Genomic DNA, 23309 nt, shown 5'->3' on the forward strand with positions numbered 1-23309 from the left:
ATAGATTAAAGTATTCCCAAGCAAGACCCCAACCCATAGTCCACCCAGCTGGTATGGGACGGCCAATCCCCAGGTGTTAAGTCCATCATGGGAAAAGGGGAGATAACATCAGCCAGTTTCCAGTTCATGCAGTGATGATCAGTGGCTTCTTCACACTTCCTCTGAGAGTGTAGAAATAAACCAGGTACTAAGGTTACATCCCTTATTTCCTCCCTTTGTTCTAGCTGACAGTTTAGGGAGATAAAGTTCAGAGACAGAGATAACACAGGAAGCAAATTGTTACATTGTATTGGGTAGAGGACACAGAGGCAATAAATGAAGCAAAAGGTATTGTAGTGGATAGAGGAAGTATTCTATTCTATTATTTCTATTAATTTAATTTGTATACCGCCCTTCTCCCAAAGGACTCAGGGCGGTGAACAGGGCAATACATAATAAAAACAAGATACAAAAATTAAAAATTATTAAAAAGTAATTAAACAGCGATGCCCGTAATAAATTAGTACAGATTAAAAGTTAAGACCAATTTATAAAACCCAACCCCATTCCATCAGGTCAAGCCGGCTTGTTCAAAAAGGTGGGTTTTAAGATCGTGCCGGAAGGAGCGGAGATCAGGCGCCATCCGGAGCTCGACCGGAAGATGGTTCCATAAATCTGGTGCGCTCACAGAGAACGCCCTCCCCCTGGGGGCCACCAGTCGGCATTCTTTGACCGGTGGCACCCTGAGGAGGCCCTCTCTGTGGGAGCGTACTGGGCGGAGGGAAGTTGACGCCGGCCGCAGGTGCTCCCCAAGGTATTCCGGACCCATGCCATGTAGGGCTTTGTAGGTCATTACTAACACCTTGAACCTCACCCGGAAGACAACTGGAAGCCAATGCAGCTCGCGGAGCAAAGGTGTGACATGGGAGTGTCGGGAAACTCCCAACACAACTCTCGCGACTGCATTCTGTACCAGTTGGAGCCTCAGAGTGGTCTTCAAGGGTAGCCCCATGTAGAGAGCGTTGCAGTAGTCAAGACGAGAGGTCACGAACGCATGAGTGACCGTACGTAAGGCATCCCGGTCTAGATAGGGCCGCAACTGGCGCACCAGGCGGACCTGGGCGAAGGCCCCCCTAGTCACAGCTACTATATGGTCTTCTAGGAAAAGCTGTGAATCTAGGAGGACTCCCAAGTTGCGAGCCCTATCTACAGGAGGTAATAACTCACCCCCCATAGAGAGGGGTGGGATGTCTTGAATGTCCCGAGATGCCGGTACGCACAGCCACTCAGTCTTGTCAGGGTTGAGTCGAAGCCTGTTCCTCCCCATCCAGACCCGGACCTCCTCCAGGCAACGGGACATCACGTCGAGGGCATCACTGGGGTGGTTTGGGGTCGAAATGAAAAGCTGGGTATCATCAGCATACTGATGATACCCAACTCCATAGCCACGAATGATCTCACCCAGCGGTTTCATGTAGATGTTGAACAGGAGAGGCGAGAGGACTGACCCCTGAGGAACTCCACAAACGAGAGGCCTCGCGGTCGACCTTTGCCCCCCTGCCAACACTGACTGCGAGTATCCCAGGAGATAGGAGGAGAACCACTGAAGGACCGTGCCTCCCACTCCCAGTCCCCTGAGGCGCCGCAGCAGGATACCATGGTCGATGGTATTGAAAGCCGCTGAGAGGTCTAATAGGACTAGGACAGAGGAATATCCCCTGTCCCGAGCCCTCCAGAGATCATTCACCAGCGCGACCAATGCCGTCTCCGTGCTGTACCTGGGCCTGAAGCCTGATTGGTACGGGTCTAGATAATCCGCTTCATCCAGGACCAGAGGGAGCTGATGCGCCACCACACTCTCAACAACCTTTGCAAGAAAGCGAAGGTTGGAGACCGGACGAAAGTTATTTAACACAGCCGGGTCCAAGGCAGGCTTCTTGAGGAGAGGTCTCACCACCGCCTCCTTCAAGGCGGCGGGGAAACTACCCTCACTCAAAGAGGGTATATAAACGCCTGGAACCAGCCTCGTGTCCCCTCCCGGGCTGCATAAACCAGCCAGGAAGGGCACGGGTCCAATAAACGTGGTGGAGCTCAGCCTCCCCATAATCCTGTCCACTTCCTCCGGAGTTACAGGATCGAACTCCTCCCAGGTAACATTGACAAGACCACCCGTGTCCTGATCGTTCGACTCTGCCCAGTCGGAGTCCAGACCGGTCCGAATCCGAGCGATTTTGTCCAACAGATGTTGACTAAACTCCTCGGCACGCCCCTGCAAGGGTTCCTCACTCACCTCCTGATTAAGGAGGGAGCGGGTCACCCTAAACAGGGCGGCCGAGCGATTATCTGCGGACGCGATGAGGGCAGCGAAGTAGTTAGACCTCGCCACCCTCTTCGCTGCGAGATAAGACCTAATATGGGTTCTTAGTCGCAATCGGTCGGATTCAGATCGGCTGGACCTCCAACCGCTCTCTAGGCCCCGTCTCCGACGCTTCATCTCCCGGAGCTCCGCGGAAAACCATGGAGCCCACTGGGATCTGCACTGGGTCAGGGGCCGCAAGGGTACAACTTGGTCAAGTGCCTCCATGGCCATCCTTTCCCAGGCTTCCACTAAGGCATCTGCCGAGCTGTGAGCAGAGGAGGCAGGTGGGGACCCCAGTGCTGCCTGGAACCTCTCAGGGTCCATTAAGCGTCTGGGGCGGAACCATCTAGTTGACTCAGCACCCCCACGGTGGGGAGTGGCAAAGCGGAAGACCAGCTGCAGGAGATGATGATTGGTCCATGACAGGGGCATAACAATTGGAGAGCCCCCACCAAGATCATCTAACCACCGTCTAGATAGGAAAACCAAATCCAGGGTGTGACCTCCCACCTGAGTCGGTCCATGAATTACTTACATCAGGTCCATGGCCGTGATGGATGCCATGAACTCCCGAGCTAACTCAGATACTCCTCCCAGGGATGGTAGATTGAAGTCACCCAAAACCATGAGTTTGGGGAACTCAATCACCAGCCCCGAGAGGATATCGAGAAGCTCAGGCAGGGCTGCGACTAGGCGAAAGGTACACCAGCAGCAGACCCAACTGCGCCCTAGGACCACACCTCAGTAAGAGAGATTCACACCCGGCTATCTGAAGAACGGTGGCCTCCTGCGGACATAAGGTCTCCCTCATAACCACAGCCACTCCCCCACCCCTACCCTGAGTCCGAGGCCGGTGTAGCACCCGGAAGCCTGGTGGGCAAAGATCAACCAGGGGGATACCACCCTCTGGGCCCAACCAGGTCTCTGTGATGCAGGCCAGGTCCGCATGCTCACCCTCGACCAGATCCCGGACGAGAGGAGCCTTATTAACGACGGACCTGGCATTCAGGTACACTAGCCAGAGCTCAGGTGGCTGCACATCCTCGCTCCCGGAGCCTTGGGGTGAAGACAGAGGGTCGGAGCGCCTCACCGCTTGTAGATAGCGGAGATGCCCTCCCGGACATCGATACGGCCCTCTGTTTCTACACCTGCTGCCATTCCCTAATGTCGTGGGAATAGGAAGTCCCACGACCCGCTCCCGAGCTCCGGAGGCAGCAGATTCCAGCTCCTCCCCCCGCGATCTGTCCCAGGCCTGGCCTGACCAGCGATTGGTGGATTACCCACCATTTCCAACCAACCACAACCCTCCCCCTCCCTAACCCTACAAAAAATTTAGCTAAAAAGGTAATCAGGGGCCTCTTATTAAATTTATACTGGAGGCCCCTGCCCCTGCCCAGCCATCTCTCAGGGTCCCGGCAATTGGGCCCTTCATCAAGAGGAGGTGTAAAGAGTAAGGCGGGTCGCTCCCAGGATGGGGGGGGCCCCCTGAGGGCGAACAAAACCGTGCTCGGATAAGTCAGACGCATGGTGGTTGTTAAACAAGTCCGGCAAAAAGACAACAAGGCGAGCCCAGATCGAAACGGGAGGATCTCAAAATAAATAAAAAGGGAGAATGTCCAGAGTGCCAGCCCAGCTCCACTGCCACTAGAGCTGGGAAACCCCGGGACAGATCGAATCCCACCCTCTCACGACGGTCAGAACCGGGGAGCAGCCTGGTACATACAACCGGGAAAAGCAATACCGCCTAGAGCTCTCACCTCTAGGAGGTAGCAGATGTACAGTCTCAACCACTCTCCCACAGTGGTTGTAACCCGGGCCTCCCAAAATCATAGGGAAGGGGAGGAGAGAGGAGGGAATTAAAGCAAAAAAGTCAGCGAAATACATCAGGGCTGATAAGCCTGTAGAGTCACAGAATGGTAGGAGAGCTCCGGTTACACAGTTCAATTTCATGTTGTAAAAGGACCAGATGATAGTCAGCCAGGAAGGGAAACCAAGACCATGGTAGTTCAAAAGAACCACAAAACATGGTCTAGTCAGTTTCTGGCGGCGCAGAGGTTAAATTGTGCCTCATTAACGTCCGAGACATCAGTGTCCGCGTTCCCCCACCAGGCCAGGTCACCATACCAGAGAGGCCGCGGTACTCCAACTCCCTTCGCCACCAGCCATCTCAGACACCAACCAGGCGGCATCTCCACCACTCCAACACTTCCACGCCAACGCTGCTCCAAGCCGCGATTCATGGTTAATAGTCAACACGCAGCTCCCCCAAGCAGCTGAAAGGCGCTCCGGAATGCCACCAAGCTCTTGAAAGTTGTCCCGGGCTCCACAGGCTCTGCAGGCTCCGCAGGCTCCGGGAATGCCACCAGGCTCTGCAGACTCCATCAGGCCCCCGCAACCCCTTAACGGGGCCGACAGTCAGCTGGTCGGCGGAACGCAGGCCTCCGAGATCCTTCGCCCGGCTCCAACAAGTTGTAATCAGGCTCTCAAAACTCCCCCGGCACCAACGGTCAGCTGGTCGGCGCCGCGTAGAGCAGCTGGTCGGCACCATGTAGAGCAGAGCTCCGCAGAATGTATTTAGGTCTTCCAGGCAGTCCAGCAGCCTCCGTTAGAGTTTGCCGAGTCCGCCGAGCCCCCGCGGTCCGACAAACAGCTGGTTGTGCAGCACGGGGCACTGCTCAGCTCCTCCGCGTCCTCTAGGGCCTCCAAAAACTCTTTCGGGCTTAGTTGGAAAACCTCGGAGACCTCGGAGAGTCCAGGGCTCACGGGGCCAAAAGATAATAATACGGGCGTTGCCCACAGCCACAGAAGCTCACCTCGTCCTCGTCCCCCATCCCAAGTCATTCACAGAGAGAATATTCCTGTGAGGCTCCCCAGGGTCGCCACATTGCCGGAGCTCCGCACGGAGCTTAGCCGAGCACGTCCGCCATCTTGGGCATGCTCAGTAACTTATGAGAACATCTATTGAAAATTAAAGTAGAGGCAATAACCCCGTGGGCATATACCCCCTCCCCCTTGGGAGTATGACAGAACCCAGGGAAAGGTGAGATTTGATTTTGGGTCAGAGGGGATAGATAGAAATGAAATAGGAATGGTTTCTGACAGTAAGTTGCATATAAAGAGAGGTTGAAGGAACTGGGACTATTTGGCCCTGAAAAGATGTGGGATACATGCATTCAGTTACTTGAAAATGTGGTTATACTTATCATATTAGAAGATAAGACATTGAATAATGGTTTTCAGTTATAGAAATATAGGTGCATGTTCAATGAATCATAGAAAACAAGCAATCAACTGAAAGATAAACCAAAGCAATGTTGTTTCCAAATCATGTTTCTTTATTAAAATATCCCCAAAGAGTAACCAATTGATTCCCAGCCATCCAGGCCAAGAGCCCTATATATAATTTGTAAAGGACTATGTAGAAAAAGATACGTTATCAGTCATGAATAATTACTTACATTTTCATAGATGAGGAAAAAAACCAGCTCTGTATTAGCAAGAAATACAATAATCATCAAATTCCTATGCTGGAATTAATATTGTAATTATGTTTTAATGTGTCTTAATATTATCCCTGATTTATATTCTTTCACTACTATATTATAAAATTACTGCTTTTATACTACTGTTACAGTATCTGATCTGACATTTTTTATGCCTTACTCATGGCCACTTCAAATGAAGTTACAATACTAAGGGGTACTCTGCATTCTCAAAGATTACTTGACTTTTATATAAATACATTTCTGCTGCTAGTATAGTAATAATATTTTAAATAGCAAAAAAATCCTTAACTAAGAAAACTTAAAATATCCACTTTTACACATAAGGTCAACTTTTAAACACCTTAAATGTAAGGGAGGGGAAAAACCCACATTGTAAGAGTTGTTCAGTAGTTTAACCAATAATCCAATGAGATGTATTAATATGTATTCATATATGGGGGACTTCATCTTCCTGTTTATGTCAGGGTAGTCTCTGCAGCAAGCAAAGAATCAAAAGATTCCCGACAGTGTCTAGCTCCGTGGTGGCAAACCTATGAAACGGGTGCCACAAGTGGCGCACAGAGCCCTCTCTGTGGGCACGCGTGCCATCATCCCAGTCGTAGGCCTTCAGCTGTGTTTTATAAAACCTTTTTGCTTTAGGCCTCCACTGCCATGTGCAAAAAAAGAGGTTCAATCAATCAATCAATTTCAACTTCTCGTGGGAAAAAAAGTTCTCACAAAGTTGGAATTGATTGATTGACCTTTTTAGTCCCACCCAGTCTTCCGTTACCACTGCAGCCACGCCCACCCAATGGGCCATGCCCACCCAATTGGCCACACCCACCCAAAGGGCCACGCCCATCCAGCACCCAATGATACATAAGTGGGTTTGCAGTTGCAGTTTGGGCACTTGGTCTCTAAAAGTTTCGCCATCACTGGCCTAGCTGATAGTCCAGTGTTTAATCCTGGCCATTTCCTCACTGTTGACAACCAGAGACAAATAGTAGCCAGAAACATCCCACATTGTGTATCTGCCCCCCCCCCCGAAGAAAATCTATTGTCTATCTGCAATTATGACAATAAATACCACTTTCTTCTCTGGATTCAATTTCAACTTATTTCTCACCTAATTGATTATTACATATGGACAGCCATTTAGGGAGACAGATGTTACCAAAAATTATTTGATTATCATCAACATACCTTGCCCAAGTTCTCTAGATTATTTTTCCTCTATGACATCACAAAGCCATTGGAAGGCAGAAAACTGGTCAGGGAAGCAATTGGGCCATGAGATAACAAAGGAATTAAAGCATTGTTTAAGGATGATACAGAGACTGCAGAAAAAATGAAAAAATCCATATATCTTTATTAAAAGATAACTGTCTGTATTGACTTTTCCAGGGAACATATTGGAGCAACTAAAACTAATAGTGGTAACAAGAAAACTCAGTGTGAGTTAGTGAAATAGATGTTAAACTAGAATCAGGAACACTGTTTAATAGTAGCCTTAACCACGGAAGCTCACTGGGTCTCTCAGCACACTGTATCTCAATGATCTCTCAGTGACTGTATCTCAAAGGGCAGTTGGGAAGCTCCTGAAGGGAAAGTGGGATAAGATATAATCTTATCAATATTTTTTGCTTTTTAGGAAATAATCTGAGCTTAAATAATAAATTGAGTGAATTTGCAGGTAATACGAAAAGAGATTGTAAAACTTCAGAAGGATATTTATAAACTGAATGAATGCTTATCCATATGGCAGATATGATTCAGTTTAAACTCATGCACATCGGGACAACCCCCCCCCCCTCAAATTTTACATATACCCTGATGAGATTTAACATGTTTGTAACTGATTGGGAGAGAAAATCTTGGTGTTATAATTGATGATTTATTGATAATTTGATCAATATTTTGATTCACTGCAGACATTGTAAAAAAGACAATTAAAATACTAGGAAGGAAAAGGACTGAAAATAAATTGATCAATGTGGCAAATCCCATATATGCATATGTCTATGGGTACATTTGCCCATGAAATACTGGATACACTTCTGATGACCACAATTGAAAAAAAGCAAAAAAGTAGAAGAAGGCAAATAAAATAATAATTATTATTCCTTCTAAGTGAGAAAAAGCTGATAGAGAGTTTTTAACTATGATCAACTATGGTATATGATCAAGGTTTATAAAACATGTATACATGGAAAATATGGATGGTTAATCCAGGGGAGATTATTAAAGTTTAGAATATACAAAATATACAAAATAAATTTCTTTTTTATATATTGTATAATAAATGAGTTTAATAGCTTTAGATGGGGAGTGACAGCAGACAGTTCTACTGAGGGCATTTAGTCTTGAAATGTAATGTTATTGCCAGTTTAGAGAAGGATGTCTGCAAGTACAGGGTTATTTAATGCCCTTGTCTCTAGTGGCACATGGCATTGAAAACAAGGGCCTCAAATATTGGCCTACTAATATTTCTTCAAATATTATGTAACATATTATGTAACATATGCCTACATAGGTTTTTTCTGTCTTTATAGATGTCTCAAAGTTCATTGCAACATGAAGTAAAAAAGAAAAAGAGACATGCTCCTCTTCCACCAACTTCTACATTGCCAAACAGATTTGAAGAAATGGAAAATAAAAGAAAAAGTACAATTGGTAAGGGTGATTAGTTTTGACACTAGTGCATGCAATCTTTTCTGCTTTGTAGGTTGTTTGATACATCAAACAAAATATCCCAGTTTACAAAATATTACTACTAACATAACAGAATGAAAGTCTGGAAACAATGAAGTATTTGATCATTTATTTTTTATTTTTTAATAGTAATGTTATTAAAATTACAATTAATAAGATAAAAATTAATACAAAAAAGAAAAACAAGAATATATCTATATGTGTGTGTGTATGTATGTGTGTGTGTATGTATATATATATATATATATATATATATATACAGTATATGTATATATATGTATGTATATATGTGTGTGTGTGTGTATGTAATTACAGGTATAAACAATTTTAGTAACTTACCACCTTCCCTTAAAATATAACCAGTGATCACTTGTCATAACCCATTTCTTACATATAAAAAAATCTTCAAGCATTCACTCCTGATCAGCAAAAGTCCACCAAGGGCTACCAGAGATAACAATGTATCCAGGGCTTTTTTCCTCATAGAACACTCAGAATGGAGTTCCGGCACCTTTTTTGGATGGAACCTTGTAACGTAGGCAAGGCAGGTTGTATGACATGTGTGGGTTCTGGCACTTTTTTTGTTTTTACAAAAAAGCACTGAATATATCTATTTGAATAGATACTGATCAGATAGACAGCTTTTACTTTTAACAGTCTTGATCTTTAGTGCCTTCAAATAATGTTCTAGAACTTGATTTTTTATTTTTTTCCTGTCTCTCCTCACAAAATTCTTCTTTCTTGCAAATCCACATTGCATAAACCTTTGTAAATATGTACAAATTTTTAAGATGCATGTTAATATTTAAGGTGTCTTAAGTACTTTTTTGCACATTTAAATATATTTTTGAAATATATTAACTGTTAATATAGTATTTCAGTACAAGACTTATTCCCAGCAAAGGTGACAAATGATTTTGTATTCTTTAAGTATATAATTAACTAAGTAGGATTTGGCATCCTTTACTTAGCTAGACAAAGCCATTGACTTGAATAATATTTATTGATTGGAAAGTTCTTAGTTAACGCTAATGTTAAAATATTAAGATCCATGAACATGGATAAAGTTAACTCTGATTTTAACATTTTGTGTTCTTTTCTCATGCACCAAAATATGAGAAACAAACAAACAAAATTCTATACATCTGTGCAGCTACCTGAACTCTCATTACTAGGCAGTTTGTACAACTGGTAGAAAAAAATAACATATAAATCATTCTGGCGCAAATGTTCCATTTTGCTAAAATAATAATAATAATAATAATAATAATAATAATAATAATAATAATAATAATAATAATAATAATAATAATAAGAAGAAGAAGAAGAAGAAGAAGAAGAAGAAGAAGAAGAAGAAGAAGTTGGAAGGGACCTTGGAGGTCATCTAGTCCAACCCCCTGCTCAGGCAGGAAACCCTATACCATTTCAGACAAATGGCTGGCCAGTCTCTTCTTAAAAACTTCCAGTGTTGGAGCATTCACCACTTCTGGAGGCAGGTTGTTCCACTGGTTAATTGTTCTAACTGTCAGGAAGTTTCTCCTTAGTTCTAGGTTGCTTCTCTCCTTGACTAGTTTCCATCCGTGGCTTCTTGCCCTGCTTTCAGGTGCTTTGGAGAATAGCTTGACTCCTTCTTTGTGGCAGCCCCTGAGATATTGGAACACTGCTATCATGTCACCCCTCACCCTTCTCTTCATTAAACTACACATACCCAATTCCAGCAACCGTTCCCTATATATTTTAGCCTCCAGTCCCCGAATCATCTTTGTTGCTCTTCTCTGTACTCTTTCTAGAGTCTTGACATCTTTTTTATATCGTGGTGACCAAAACTGGATGCAGTATTCCAGGTGTGGCCTTACCAAGGCATTGTAAAGTGGTATTAGTACTTAATTAATTAATTAATTAATTAATTATATTTGTGATCTTGATTCTATCCCTCTGTTAATGCAGCCTAGCACTGTGTTGGCTTTTTTGGCAGCTGGCTCATATTTAAGTGATTGTCCACTAGGACTCCGAGATCTCTCTCACAGTTACTACTATTGAGCAAGGTACCACCTATACTATACCTGTGCATTTGATTTTTCCTGCCTAAATGTAGAACCTTACTTTTTTCACAATTGAATTTCATTTTGTTAGATAGTGCCCAGTGTTCAGGTCTGTCCAGATCCTCCTGTATCTTAAGCCTATATTCTGGAGTATTGGCTATTCCTGCCAGCTTGGTGTCATCTGCAAATTTGATGAGTTCCCCATCTATCCCCTCATCCAAATTGTTGATGAAGATGTTGAAGAGCATTGGGCCCAGAACAGAGCCCTGGGGCAACCCACTACACACTTCCTTCCATGTAGATGCAGTTCCATTGAGGACCACACGCTGAGTACGGCCTGTCAGCCAGCTACGAATCCATCTGGTGGTGATGCTATCTAACCCACATTTTTCTATCTTATCAAGTAGTAGGTTGTGATCTACTTTATCAAATGCCTTACTGAAGTCCAAGTAAATTATATCTACAGCATTCCTCTGGTCCACTAGTTTTGTCACTTGGTCAAAGAATGCAATAAGGTTTGTCTGGCATGATCTGTTTTTGACAAACCCATGTTGGCTTTTAGTGATAACTTTGTTTGCATCAAGGTGTTCACTGATTTGTTGTTTGATTATCTTTTCCAGAATCTTCCCAGGTATTGAGGTCAGGCTGATAGGTCTGTAGTTTCCTGGATCTATTTTTTTCCCTTTTTTGAATATGGGAACTATATCAGCTCTCTTCCAGTTCTCTGGTAGTTCCCCGGTGCTCCAGGATCTTTGAAAAATATAGTTCAGTGGTTCTGAGATCACGTCTGCCAGTTCCTTGAGAACCTTGGGGTGTAATCCATCTGGTCTTGGTGATTTGAACTCATCTAGGCTGGACAGATGCTCACTTACCATTTTCTTGCCTATCTTAACTTGCGTTTCTATTCTGTTTTTTATGGCACTGGTTTTGGACTGTTTTTTCCCCTTTGTGTAAAGACAGATGCAAAAAACGAGTTAAATAGTTCTGCTTTCTCCCTGTTGCTTGTCACCTTCTTGCCACTTTCCCCCACTAATGGACCAGTCATTTCTTTAACTTTTTTCTTGTTTCTTATATGTTGAAAGAAGCTTTTTTGTTATTTTTGACTTTGGTCGCAAGCCTTAGTTCATTTTGAGCCTTAGTTTCCCTCACTTCATCTTTGCAGGCATGGGCTGTTTGCTGATATTCTGCCTTAGTTATGTGCCCCTGTTTCCACTTCTTATACTTGTCCTTTTTATCTTTCAGTTTATCAGAGAGTTCTTTATGCAGCCATGCTGGTTTCTTTTGAGAGCTGTTATTTTTCTTCTTTGTTGGCATTGTGCTAGACTGGGCCTTTATTATCTCACTTTTCAAAATTTCCCAAGCTTCTTGAGTTGTTTTCCCCTTTAGGATTCTCATCCATGGAATTCTTCCCAAGGTCTCTCTAAGTTTATTGAAATTAGCTCTTTTAAAGTCCAAGACTCTAGTTTGGCTGTGTTCTATTGCTTGTGCTTCCATAATGTTGAATTCCAATATTGCATGATCACTTTCCCCCAAGGTTCCTGTGGCTTCGACACTTTCTATCATTTCATCTCTGTTAGTGCGAGTTAAATCCAATATGGCTAATCCCCTAGTTCTCTTCTCTACTTTTTGGGAGAGAAAGTTGTCTGCTAAGTTTGTCAGGAATCTGTTAGATCTTCCACTTGGTGCAGAAATTGTCTCCCAGTTGATATCAGGGTAATTAAAGGCCCCCATTACTATTGTGATGCGCTTCCTACATACCTTAGTTAACTGACTAGCAAAAAGTTCATCTATTTCCTCTGTTTGGTTGGGCAGCCTATAGTATACACCTATGGCAATGTCATTTTTCCCCCTTTTATATTGACCCAAATACATTCAAGTTTACAGTTTTCATCATTGTTGTGCTCTATTTCTGTAGAGATAAAGTTATTTCTTATATATAGAGCAACTCCACCTCCTCTTTTGTTCAGTCTGTTTCTTTTAAATAATTTAAATCCCTCCAGCTGTGTGTTCCATTTGTGGGTTTCGTCCCACCATGTTTCTGTAATGACAACAATATCATATCCGCCCTCATTTACCTGAATTTCTAGTTCACCCTGCTTACTGTTCATACTCTGCGCATTGGTGTATAGACATTTGAGTCCTTTATGACTGACCCTGTGTTTACTTGCTACATAACTTGTGTGGTGCCTGAGTTCCCCTATGTTTTTAGATTGCCGGGGACAGTGATGTTCTGTATCAATTAACTCACTGTCCCCGTTGTTTAGTTTAAATATTCCTCCAGAAAAGCTGTGAATTTATTGCCAAGTAACTCAGTCCCTTTCTTGGATGGATGCAAACCATCTCTTTTGTACATTTTTTCATTGGACCAGCTACAGACATTGTGACTAATATAACCAAAGCCTTCTCCTTTACACCACTCCTTTAGCCACATATTAAATTCTGCTATACACTGGCCTTTTCCATTTTGCTCCTTATACACTGGTAAGACCTCTGAAAAAGTGAGCCTACAGCCTATTCTGATGAGTTCCTGCCCCAAGCTCTGGAAATCATTCTGCACAGAGAGTACATCGTTTTGGGACAGATCGTTAGTGCCAAGATGTACAATAGCATCCACATCACAGTCTTTGCTGGCATTGTTGACTATTTTGAAAATACGCTTCTTGTCCCTACTGGCAGTAGCACCTGGAAGACACCTGACCTCTTTTGAAACCTCTGTATCCTTTCCTAAATTTACATCCCTTATAATTGAATCACCAACCAGAAGGTGGCTTCTTTTTTTGGGTATGTTTCTTTTCATTAACAAGCTTAATGAAGCTGAAATTTTTCTTATGATTATTTAGATTTGATAAATTTGCAATCTTTTTCATGGGTTTTTAAATCTGAGATATGATTTGATTTGATATGTGCTATCCATTTTATGTAAACTTCCACATAATTTTTTCTCCATGATGTCCTCAACCTGGTCCAGCCTTCCAGTAGCACATCTGTTGCAACTGTAATTGCTGTAGGTTATCCTCTTCTGTTTTCTTCCATCTTTCCCATCATTACAGATTTATACATAATGTTTGTGAAGTAGGATAATTTGAGCTTGTACATTCATCTGTATCTTGAGTGAGAACTTCAGTGATTGATTTGTGGGTTTTATTAATTTTATTAAACACCCATGGTGTTTTTATGACTCTTCCCCAGGATAGAGTTCAAAAGCATCAACGTTATGTCTAATTTGCTTCTTCAGAATCCCATCTTTTGCTTCCACAGAATGTCACAGGGGAAACCATTGCATGCACAGTTCTAATCTTTATAGATATTGTATACACACTCTGCGTATCTTAATATTATTATAATTTATATTTATTATTAATCTTGTTTTTTGATAAAGATTTTAGGGATCAGTCATGAATACCTTCAGTGTTATATTAGGATCCTATCCAGTGCTTTTTTTCTAAAAAAAAGGTGCCAGAACTCTCATCTTGGTTGGCACAGGAGGCGGGGAGGGGGCACTGCTGCGGTCACAGGTGCGAGGAGTGTTGGTAGCAGGCTGCCCCCCCGGGGCCAGAGCTGGTGCAGCTGGTGCTGTGGGAGCAGCGGGGCCCGCTCTATATGGCAGAGCTGTGTGGGGCGGGCGGTGGAGGCAGGGCGGGCCAGGGGATGCAGGGCGGCCACTTAGGCACGCAGGGCGAGGTGACGGTGGCACAGGTCCAGCACCAGGTAGGCCACCAGCCTGGCTGACGCGGGTGAGCACAAGGAAGGAGTGCACATGGACTCCGCAGAACTCACCTCCCACTCCTTGTCCTCTCTTACATACCTAGTTGAGATGGTGTAGTTGGGCAGCAGGGAGGGATGCAAACTTCCTGCCTACTTGCCTTCACTGCAGACAACTTGCAGATGCAATGTTTGCCGACCAGGTCTTTTGGCGCGCTCAGCAGCAATTCCTATTGGCTTTTAAAAGCCAATAGGCTTTTGAAAGCCAATAGAGGGAGTAGCATAGCTTGTGCAAAAGCTTTTTTTGTGTGTGCAAAAAAGGGTGCTGGAACGCCATTCTGAGCATTCTATGAGAAAAAAAGCCCTGCTTTTATGTTTTAATCTTATGATTTTAAAAATATTGTAAGTTGCCCCAAACCTCACCATGTGGATTGCATACAAATATTATATAATCGGTAAATAAAGGTAGAACATATGTTAAATATACATCAAATGATAATATGCTTCCCTACAAAGTCAATTCTTGCTCAATGACAGACCAAGGAGTTAACTCGGAAAGGCAAGAGGAAAATCTAGAAGAGGTCTGTGCAACTTGTAGAAGGGAAAGGCCCACACTGATAAATTAAAAATCTTTGTGGTCTGCAAAGGAATGCTGGTGACCAGATTTGGTGACTAGAGGAGCATCTACAGTGTTGGAGCTCATGGTCATGGTAAGCCATGGAGGCACTAGGCAACATGACTTTCAGGGCAGTGGTGGTGATTTTATTACTTTTTTTTAAAAAAAGTCTGTGCTCATTCCAAGGGTGCTTGGTAGACTGCATGTACAGGCCTGGTCTAGAATTTATTTTGGAGCATTCAACTATCTAGAGCAGGCATGTCAAACACATTTTGTTTGAGGCAACTTCTTATAAAAGAATTGCCATTAATTTGTTTTAATAAAATAATTTAAATCAATTTTTCACTTGATTTCAAATTAAATGAATTATATTGTTTGACAATGAGATTTTTTTAGTACAATTGCCAAATGCAATGAACTGGTTTTAGGTATATGTGTGCACTAATTATTTCAACACCAATACATTTTAACAACATATTCTATTTGTAAATGAATGCAAATGCAAATTATACAATTTTTGTGCAAAAATAAAACAAAATAACAGATTTAAGAGCTGTTATCATTAGTTATCCTTAGATAAAAAATAATTCCATCATCCAAAACTTTGTTATACTGTATTTAATGAACAGATGCTTTGGGATTAAAAAAAAAGACTGACTACATTTGATTGTGTATCACCATGGCATTAAAACAAAATTTGAACAGTGTATGAAAAATAAAGGTTCCCTAAACACCTGCTGGCTATATCTATACATTTTCCTTGATAGCACCTCTATTGCCTTCTTTTTAGCTTTTTTTTCCAACTTCCCAGCTTAAAAAAAGGCAAGGCACCGGAGCTGAAAGTTACAGAGACTGTTTAAGCAGGTTGCTAAGCAACCTGTTCACACTCGGCCCTTCTTACCCTCCCACTTTTAAATTAGCCTGTATGGATCGCATTTCCTTCGATTTGAGCCATCTGAAGGCCTGTCGCTGCGATGCCTTCTGCTGCTCTGCAACCTGGCTGCCTGAGGAGAATTTGGCTCTCCGCAACAGTTTCCTTCAGCTTTCTCTGTGTGTGTGTGTGTGTGTGCAACAAAAGGTGCCGTAATGCCGTTCTGAGCGTTCTATGGGGGAAAAAAGCCTTGGATATATTACATTATCCATCCATGGATAGATTTTTCTGTTTTATTATACTAATGTGGTTTCTTCTATTCTTATAGCCTAATATCTTATTTTGATCAAACTTTCACTTTGTGAAGAGTTGTTATGATTCATATATTTATTGCTTGTATAGTTGCTGAGGTTTTAATTAATTAACAGCCCCATCAAAGAATACTAATTGGGAAGTAAATCATACCAAGTTTTGTAGAATTTATTTCAAGATAAATATATTTAGGCTATAGCATAACATTATTTGCGTCTGCTTGAGAGTAAATAGATACAGGATTGTAGATAGTGAGCAATCACTATAAATTAGGACCATTTGAAATATTTCAAAAAAATGATTCTATTTGGCCACAAGAACCCTTTTTATAGAGATATACTTGAGATTGCATGTGCTTGAGTTATGTTCTTGCTGGCAGCAATAATCTCAGAGAATAAATTATACTGTCAATTACTTGTTGTTATTTGATTATTGTTCTTGAGAGTTCACAAGAAAGTTTAAAGTATATGTGTGTGTGTATGTGTGTGTATGTATACACACAGAAAGGTATATAGCAACTGCATGCTCTGATTATGTATATTGATTTGTCTAGGAATGTAACATTTAGAATTGTTCATCTTTTCTGAACAAAGATCAGTTCCTAAAAAAATCTTTCACTCCTCTGTGAATATGTATTATACTGAAATGTAATTATTACAGTGGTGAGGTTTTTTTTTAATTTTTGGACAGAGTATAAGTTACGTTTATCCACCTTTACTATTAGCTTCATTAGAAGCTCTTGAACATCTAAAAAAATATACTTGATTATAGTAGGATGTATTCTGAGATTAGTAAATGTAGGAGTGTGCCTTAAAGTATTTTCAATTTTTAATGCATTATTTGCTTTTTTCCCTCAACAGTTTATTGTTGTGCATCATTTCCTTCACGTTCCAAGCCCACCTAATACAGTTTGGCTCTTGCTATGGCCTCCATCTTTCTGAAAACTCTTGCCTCTGCTGCCTTACCTATCTTTATGTTGCCTTTTCCCTTCATATGGAAAAATGCTGCTCTTACGTGAATGACATTTTAAAATATCTTTTTTCATATATATTGTTATTTTTTAGTTTTCAGCTACATAGATGATTATGAGACAAATTCTTCCAGGATTTAATGTATGAGTGACTATTTGCATGCTTTTTTTAACTATTTAGATGGAGGACATTTCTCAGTTTTGTTGTTGAAGTTGAAAAACTACATTTATGCTATTTATTTTCTTATCTTTCCCTTTTCCAGTATACATTTATTACTATATATTGTGCTATATCCATCTCTCTCTCTCTCTCTCTCTCTCTCTCTGTCTCTCTCTATTTTATTTTTATTTTTATTTTAATTCCATTTATATCCCGCCCTTCTCCGAAGACTCAGGGCGGCTTACAAGCTTAGCAGTATCTATCTATCTATCTATCTATCTATCTATCTATCTATCTATCTATCTATCTATCTATAATTTACACAAATATGAGCTGTCACCGGTGTGACTACTGCCTGTCGATGGCCTTCAGGTTAGGCTGACACAGGAAATAAAGATTTGTCCCATGTTTGGGGCCTAGCAAGGTAATCTAAAAAATAGTTAACAAGCATTTGACACACACACACACACACACACACACACACACACACACACACACACACACACATATATATATATATATATGTTTTCTGAGGTTTTCGCGGGTGTTCGTATGTGGATCTTTGGTTATTCGGGTTTTTCCCCGCGTAGAACTAAAGGTGTAGGGGCGACGTTTCGACGGAATCCCATCCGTCATCATCAGGCTAGTGGCTTCTGCTTCCTTCTTCTGGGAGAAGCATGTGGCTGTTTGTTCCTCTTTTTTAAACTGCCAGAGGGGGTGTGTTCTGTGGGTGGAGGTGTGCTCTGATTGGGTGGGGGAGTAAGTGTGTTCTGATTGGGTGGGAGTGTGTTTTGAATGGTGGGTGTGTTCTGATTGGGTGGGGGTGTGTTTTGAGTGGATGGGCTGGTCTCAGCTGCCAGCCTTAGACCTGAGCTGGTGAGTTGTGCTGCTTTTGTTCGGCTTCGTGTTTGTGGTGGTGCCATGTTTTTATAGTGGGTGTCAGTTTGCTTATTGTGTGGTTTGGAGGGGTTTAAAGTGGCTGATGTTGCAGCTGTAGTTAGGTTTCTGTTTTGTGGTTGTGCCTCGTTATCATTGTGGGTTCGGATTTGCTTTTTGAATGGTTGTGTGGTGGTGATGTCATGTGGTGTTATCATGAGTTTGGGTCTATCATTCTTGGTGGTTGGGACTCATCTGTCCATCAAGGCGGGTTTCCAAATGGTTGGTAGGCGAGAGGTATCATCTCGTTTGTTTATGCTGTGGGGGCGTTTTTCTATCTCAATGGCTTCTCTGATTATTCTGTTGTTAAAATGTTCAATTTTGGCGATAGTTTTGGTTTTTTTAAAATCAATTTCATGTCCTGTGGCTTCAAAATGTTGGACCAGGGATGAAGTTTGTTCTCCTTTTCTGAGTGAGTTTTTGTGCTCTTGGGTTTTTGTGGGTGTCTCTCTTCGGATTAAGTTGGTAATCGTGTTTCCAAAGGATTCCAAAGAAACACGATTACCAACTTAATCCGAAGAGAGACACCCACAAAAACTCAAGACAGAGAACAAGAAAATGGCAAAGCCCTCCTCCCATACTTAAAAGGGACCACAGACAGAATCAGCAAGGTCCTCCAAAAACACAACATCAAAACAGCATTCTACACAGACAGAAAAATATCCACCATCCTAAGAAACCCCAAGGACATAATTGGCTTAGAAAACCAAGAAGTATACGAAATCCCATGCACCACCTGCCCCACCACATACATCGGACAGACCAACAGAAGAATAAGTGCACGCATTGAAGAGCACAAAAACTCACTCAGAAAAGGAGAACAAACTTCATCCCTGGTCCAACACTTTGAAGCCACGGGACATGAAATTAATTTTAAAAAAACCAAAACTATCGCCAAAATTGAACATTTTAACAACAGAATAATCAGAGAAGCCATTGAGATAGAAAAACGCCCCCACAGCATGAACAAACGAGATGATACCTCTCGCCTACCAACCATTTGGAAACCCGCCTTGATTGACAGACGAGTCCCAACCACCAAGAATGATAGACCCAAACTCATGATAACACCACATGACATCACCACCACACAACCATTCAAAAAGCAAATCCGAACCCACAATGATAACGAGGCACAACCACAAAACAGAAACCTAACTACAGCTGCAACATCAGCCACTTTAAACCCCTCCAAACCACACAATAAGCAAACTGACACCCACTATAAAAACATGGCACCACCACAAACACGAAGCCGAACAAAAGCAGCACAACTCACCAGCTCAGGTCTAAGGCTGGCAGCTGAGACCAGCCCATCCACTCAAAACACACCCCCACCCAATCAGAACACACCCACCATTCAAAACACACTCCCACCCAATCAGAACACACTTAATCCCCCACCCAATCAGAGCACACCTCCACCCACAGAACACACCCCCTCTGGCAGTTTAAAAAAGAGGAACAAACAGCCACATGCTTCTCCCAGAAGAAGGAAGCAGAAGCCACCAGCCTGATGATGACGGATGGGATTCCGTCGAAACGTCGCCCCTACACCTTTAGTTCTACGCGGGGAAAAACCCGAATAACCAAAGATCCACATACGAACACCCGCGAAAACCTCAGAAAACATATATATATATATATATATATATATATATATATATATATATATATATATATATATATATATATATATATATATATATATATATATATATATATATATATATATATATATATATATATATATATGTTTTCTGAGGTTTTCGCGGGTGTTCGTATGTGGATCTTTGGTTATTCGGGTTTTTCCCCGCGTAGAACTAAAGGTGTAGGGGCGACGTTTCGACGGAATATATATATATATATATATATATATATATATATATATATATATATATATATATATATATATATATATACACACACACACACACACACACACACACACACACACACACACACACACACACACAAACACAGACACAGACACAGACACAGACAGAAATTTATTTAAAGCCACATTAACAAGTCTGCAAGTTCATACTCTTACTGCAAGTATCTTGTTACAGTTCTACTAGCTTATTATAAATTATGTTTATAAATCAAATACTTTCTAAATTGTTTGATGACAAATCTAATTCAATAGAATTCTTTTTTGAATTAGTTTGAGAAATAATGTTCATTGCTTTTAAAATGTGTATTTCTGAAAGTAATTCTTATTTAACAGAACTGTAGATTTTAAGCACCAATATTTATATAAAAAGCTATAAACTTGCACTTTATATAACTAAAAGAACAGAACTAATGTTCAAACACAAAACTATATTGTGCATTCAAAAGGTTACATATGATTTTTTCATATTACTTAATATGCTGCATTGATTTGAAAAAACTTGTTCTTTTTTAAAAGTCACTTGTATCTTTGTTAATTTCTAAGCATCTAGCAAGCACTATAATTTCCATTAATGTTCAAATAGAAATTTGCTCTCTATATCAGATGGGAAATTATTAAAGCCATAGCAGTTTTAATTTACAATACAAACATCTTTACCACTGGCATTTAAGGTAGTAGGCTAAAAATTGGGTTTGTGAGTCCTAATACCACCATAGACACAAAGCCACTTGGGTGACTTATTTCCAATTTTGCTTATATTATCACATGTGTATTTACTCAGAGTCATGCAAAAGAGTTCTAGCCAAAGTGCTGTTGTTTTTGTATGTAAGTTTTAATAGCAACATTATAAGCTATTACCTGATTTCATCATTAGCTTTTAGATGGAGAGTTGAGGTTAGGCCATTTTACCCAGGGCACTAAAATATTTGTTTTTATTTGTTTTAATTTTTTTATTTTGTTTTAAAGAGGAAAAGAAAAGTAATTGAACAAAGTGAAGGGAGTATATATGCTAACAATAAAAAAGAAAGATGGGAAATTTAATTCTCCAGAGCTGAAGATTATCCTAAAAGAGTTTTTACTTGTTTATTTGAAAGCATACGGATGTTATAATTTTGTTTATTTGTAGCTGACCATGTACTTTTCTTGACAGTCAAATAAATGCATTCTAAACAGAAAAATAGTCCCCAGTATTTTCTTTATCTAATCCAATAAATATGCATTTTACTTTAAATGTAAAATTTCAAATCTTTTAATATGGTTGAAAGAAAATGGTATACAAGTGCCAACTGTGTATGGCATTATTTCCCCCCCTTTGGAATTAAACTGTGGCTTGCAAGAAATTTTATGTTGAAGATAGGCAACTTGTTAAGGAAGCATTTGTAAGATAAAAGCATTGATGAACACACTCACAAAATTACTTGCTCTTCACAGAAGTGGTTATAAATTTTATGTTGAGAATAGGCATTTATAAGATGAAATAATGTTAAGAACAGACTTACAAAATTACTTGTTTTGCACATAAAGTGGTTACTGTCTTAGGCACAGGTAGGCATAAAAGACTCATTTACAAAAAAGCAAAGATATTCTGTACTGTATTCTGTATCTTAGTACAGAATACCTTGAGATTCTTCTTTGCTTTGTTGTTTTTTTAATTAAAGAGTTTTACAATATTTTACAATATATCCCCAAATCCCTCCCACCCCAACCCCCCCACTTCCCCCCCCCACTTCCCAGAGCTAAATACAGGGTTATAGTTACAACAATCATATTCTAAATAAAAATTTACACAATATACAATCAACCAAATTCGTACTGCGCTTTAACTCTCTCTTAGCATAACTACTAACAATAACAATACCCCACTAAATTCTACTCATAAGCTAAATGGAACTTTTTGGTCCCATATTTGTTTTCAATATAATTTATCCATCTCCTCCAAACTGAAATATATCTCTCCTGTGAGTGATCCTTTAAATAAGCAGAAATCTTGGACATTTCTGCAAGATTAGAAACTTTAAACACCCATTCTTCTACTGTGGGCAGATTGTCCTTCTTCCAATATTGTCCCACCAGTAACCGTGCTGCCGTTATCATATTCAACATCAGATTAGTCTCTTTGACATCACAATTTACAACAATACCCAGTAAGAACAATTGCGGGGAAAACTTTATCTTCCTCTTAAAAATCTTTTGAATGTTCCACCAAATTTTAATCCAGAAGGCTTTTATGTTTCTACAAGTCCACCACATGTGGAAATAGGTAGCTTCTAAGCTACCACACCTCCAACACTTAGACTGCAGATTAGGATACATGTTGGACAACTTCTTGGGATCCAGATGCCATCTATAAAACATTTTGTAAAAATTTTCTCTTAAATTTTGAGCCTGGGTAAATTTAACATTTCTAACCCAAATTATCTCCCAGGTGTCCAACGAGATTGGTTCCTGAATATTTTGTGCCCACTTTACCATGCAATCTTTAACCAATTCCGTTTCCGAATCCAATTCAATTAAAGCATTATATATCCTCTTTATATGTGCACATTTTGAATCTCTAATTTGCTTTACTAAATTTTGATCTGTAATTGTGATACCAACCTTTTGATCTGACTTCCACCTAGCGTTCAATTGGGTATATTGAAACCAAGAGTAATTTATGTTTTCTTGTCTTAACTCCTCTGCTGATTTAAGTTGCCAATCATTCCCTTGCAATTTGAGTAGTTCCTTATAAGAAACCATATCCATACTCACTCCCATAGATACACCCTCTATCGCGTGTCCAGGAATTCCCCAAATCGGTATTTTATAATTTAACTTATTATAGTACTTTTTCCAGACACGCAGCAAAGCACTTCTAAGAATATGGGATTTAAAAGCCCTGTCTACCTTCTTATCATAAAGCAAGTATGCATGCCATCCATATACCAAATCCCATCCCTCAAGATGAAGTATTCTCTTGTTAGTTAAATTAAGCCAATCACTAACCCAGGTCAAAGCAGCCGCATCATAGTACAATTTCAAATTTGGCGCCTTGAGTCCCCCTCTTTCCCTGGCATCCTGTAAAATCTTGAATTTAACTCTTGGTTTTTTCCCCGCCCAGATAAATTTGTTAATACCCTTCTGCCATTGATCAAGGTTGGCATCCTTTTTCAGTATAGGTATCATCTGAAACAGAAAGAGGAACTTTGGTAGAACATTCATTTTAACAACTGCAATTCTTCCCAGTAGTGATAATTGTAATTTTTTCCAATTATTTAAGTCCCTTTGT

The 23309-nt window shown here is 40.9% G+C and overlaps 1 protein-coding gene across 7 annotated transcripts in view; it reads left to right on the plus strand.

Moving 5' to 3' along the window:
- Positions 1–23309, plus strand: part of COBL (cordon-bleu WH2 repeat protein) — a 242330-nt gene that overhangs the window by 166665 nt on the left and 52356 nt on the right. For all 7 annotated transcript variants that reach the window (XR_014028621.1, XR_014028622.1, XR_014028623.1 and 4 more), the window contains one exon: positions 8376–8496. Coding sequence is in view for 2 of the 7 variants with exons in the window: in XM_081345343.1 (XP_081201469.1) it covers positions 8376–8496 (121 nt within the window). In the remaining 5 variants the exon portion in view is untranslated. The remainder of the gene's footprint in view (positions 1–8375; positions 8497–23309) is intronic.

This window comes from Vipera berus (assembly GCF_964194415.1).
Source record: "Vipera berus genome assembly, chromosome: Z".
Classification (NCBI taxonomy): domain Eukaryota; kingdom Metazoa; phylum Chordata; class Lepidosauria; order Squamata; family Viperidae; genus Vipera; species Vipera berus.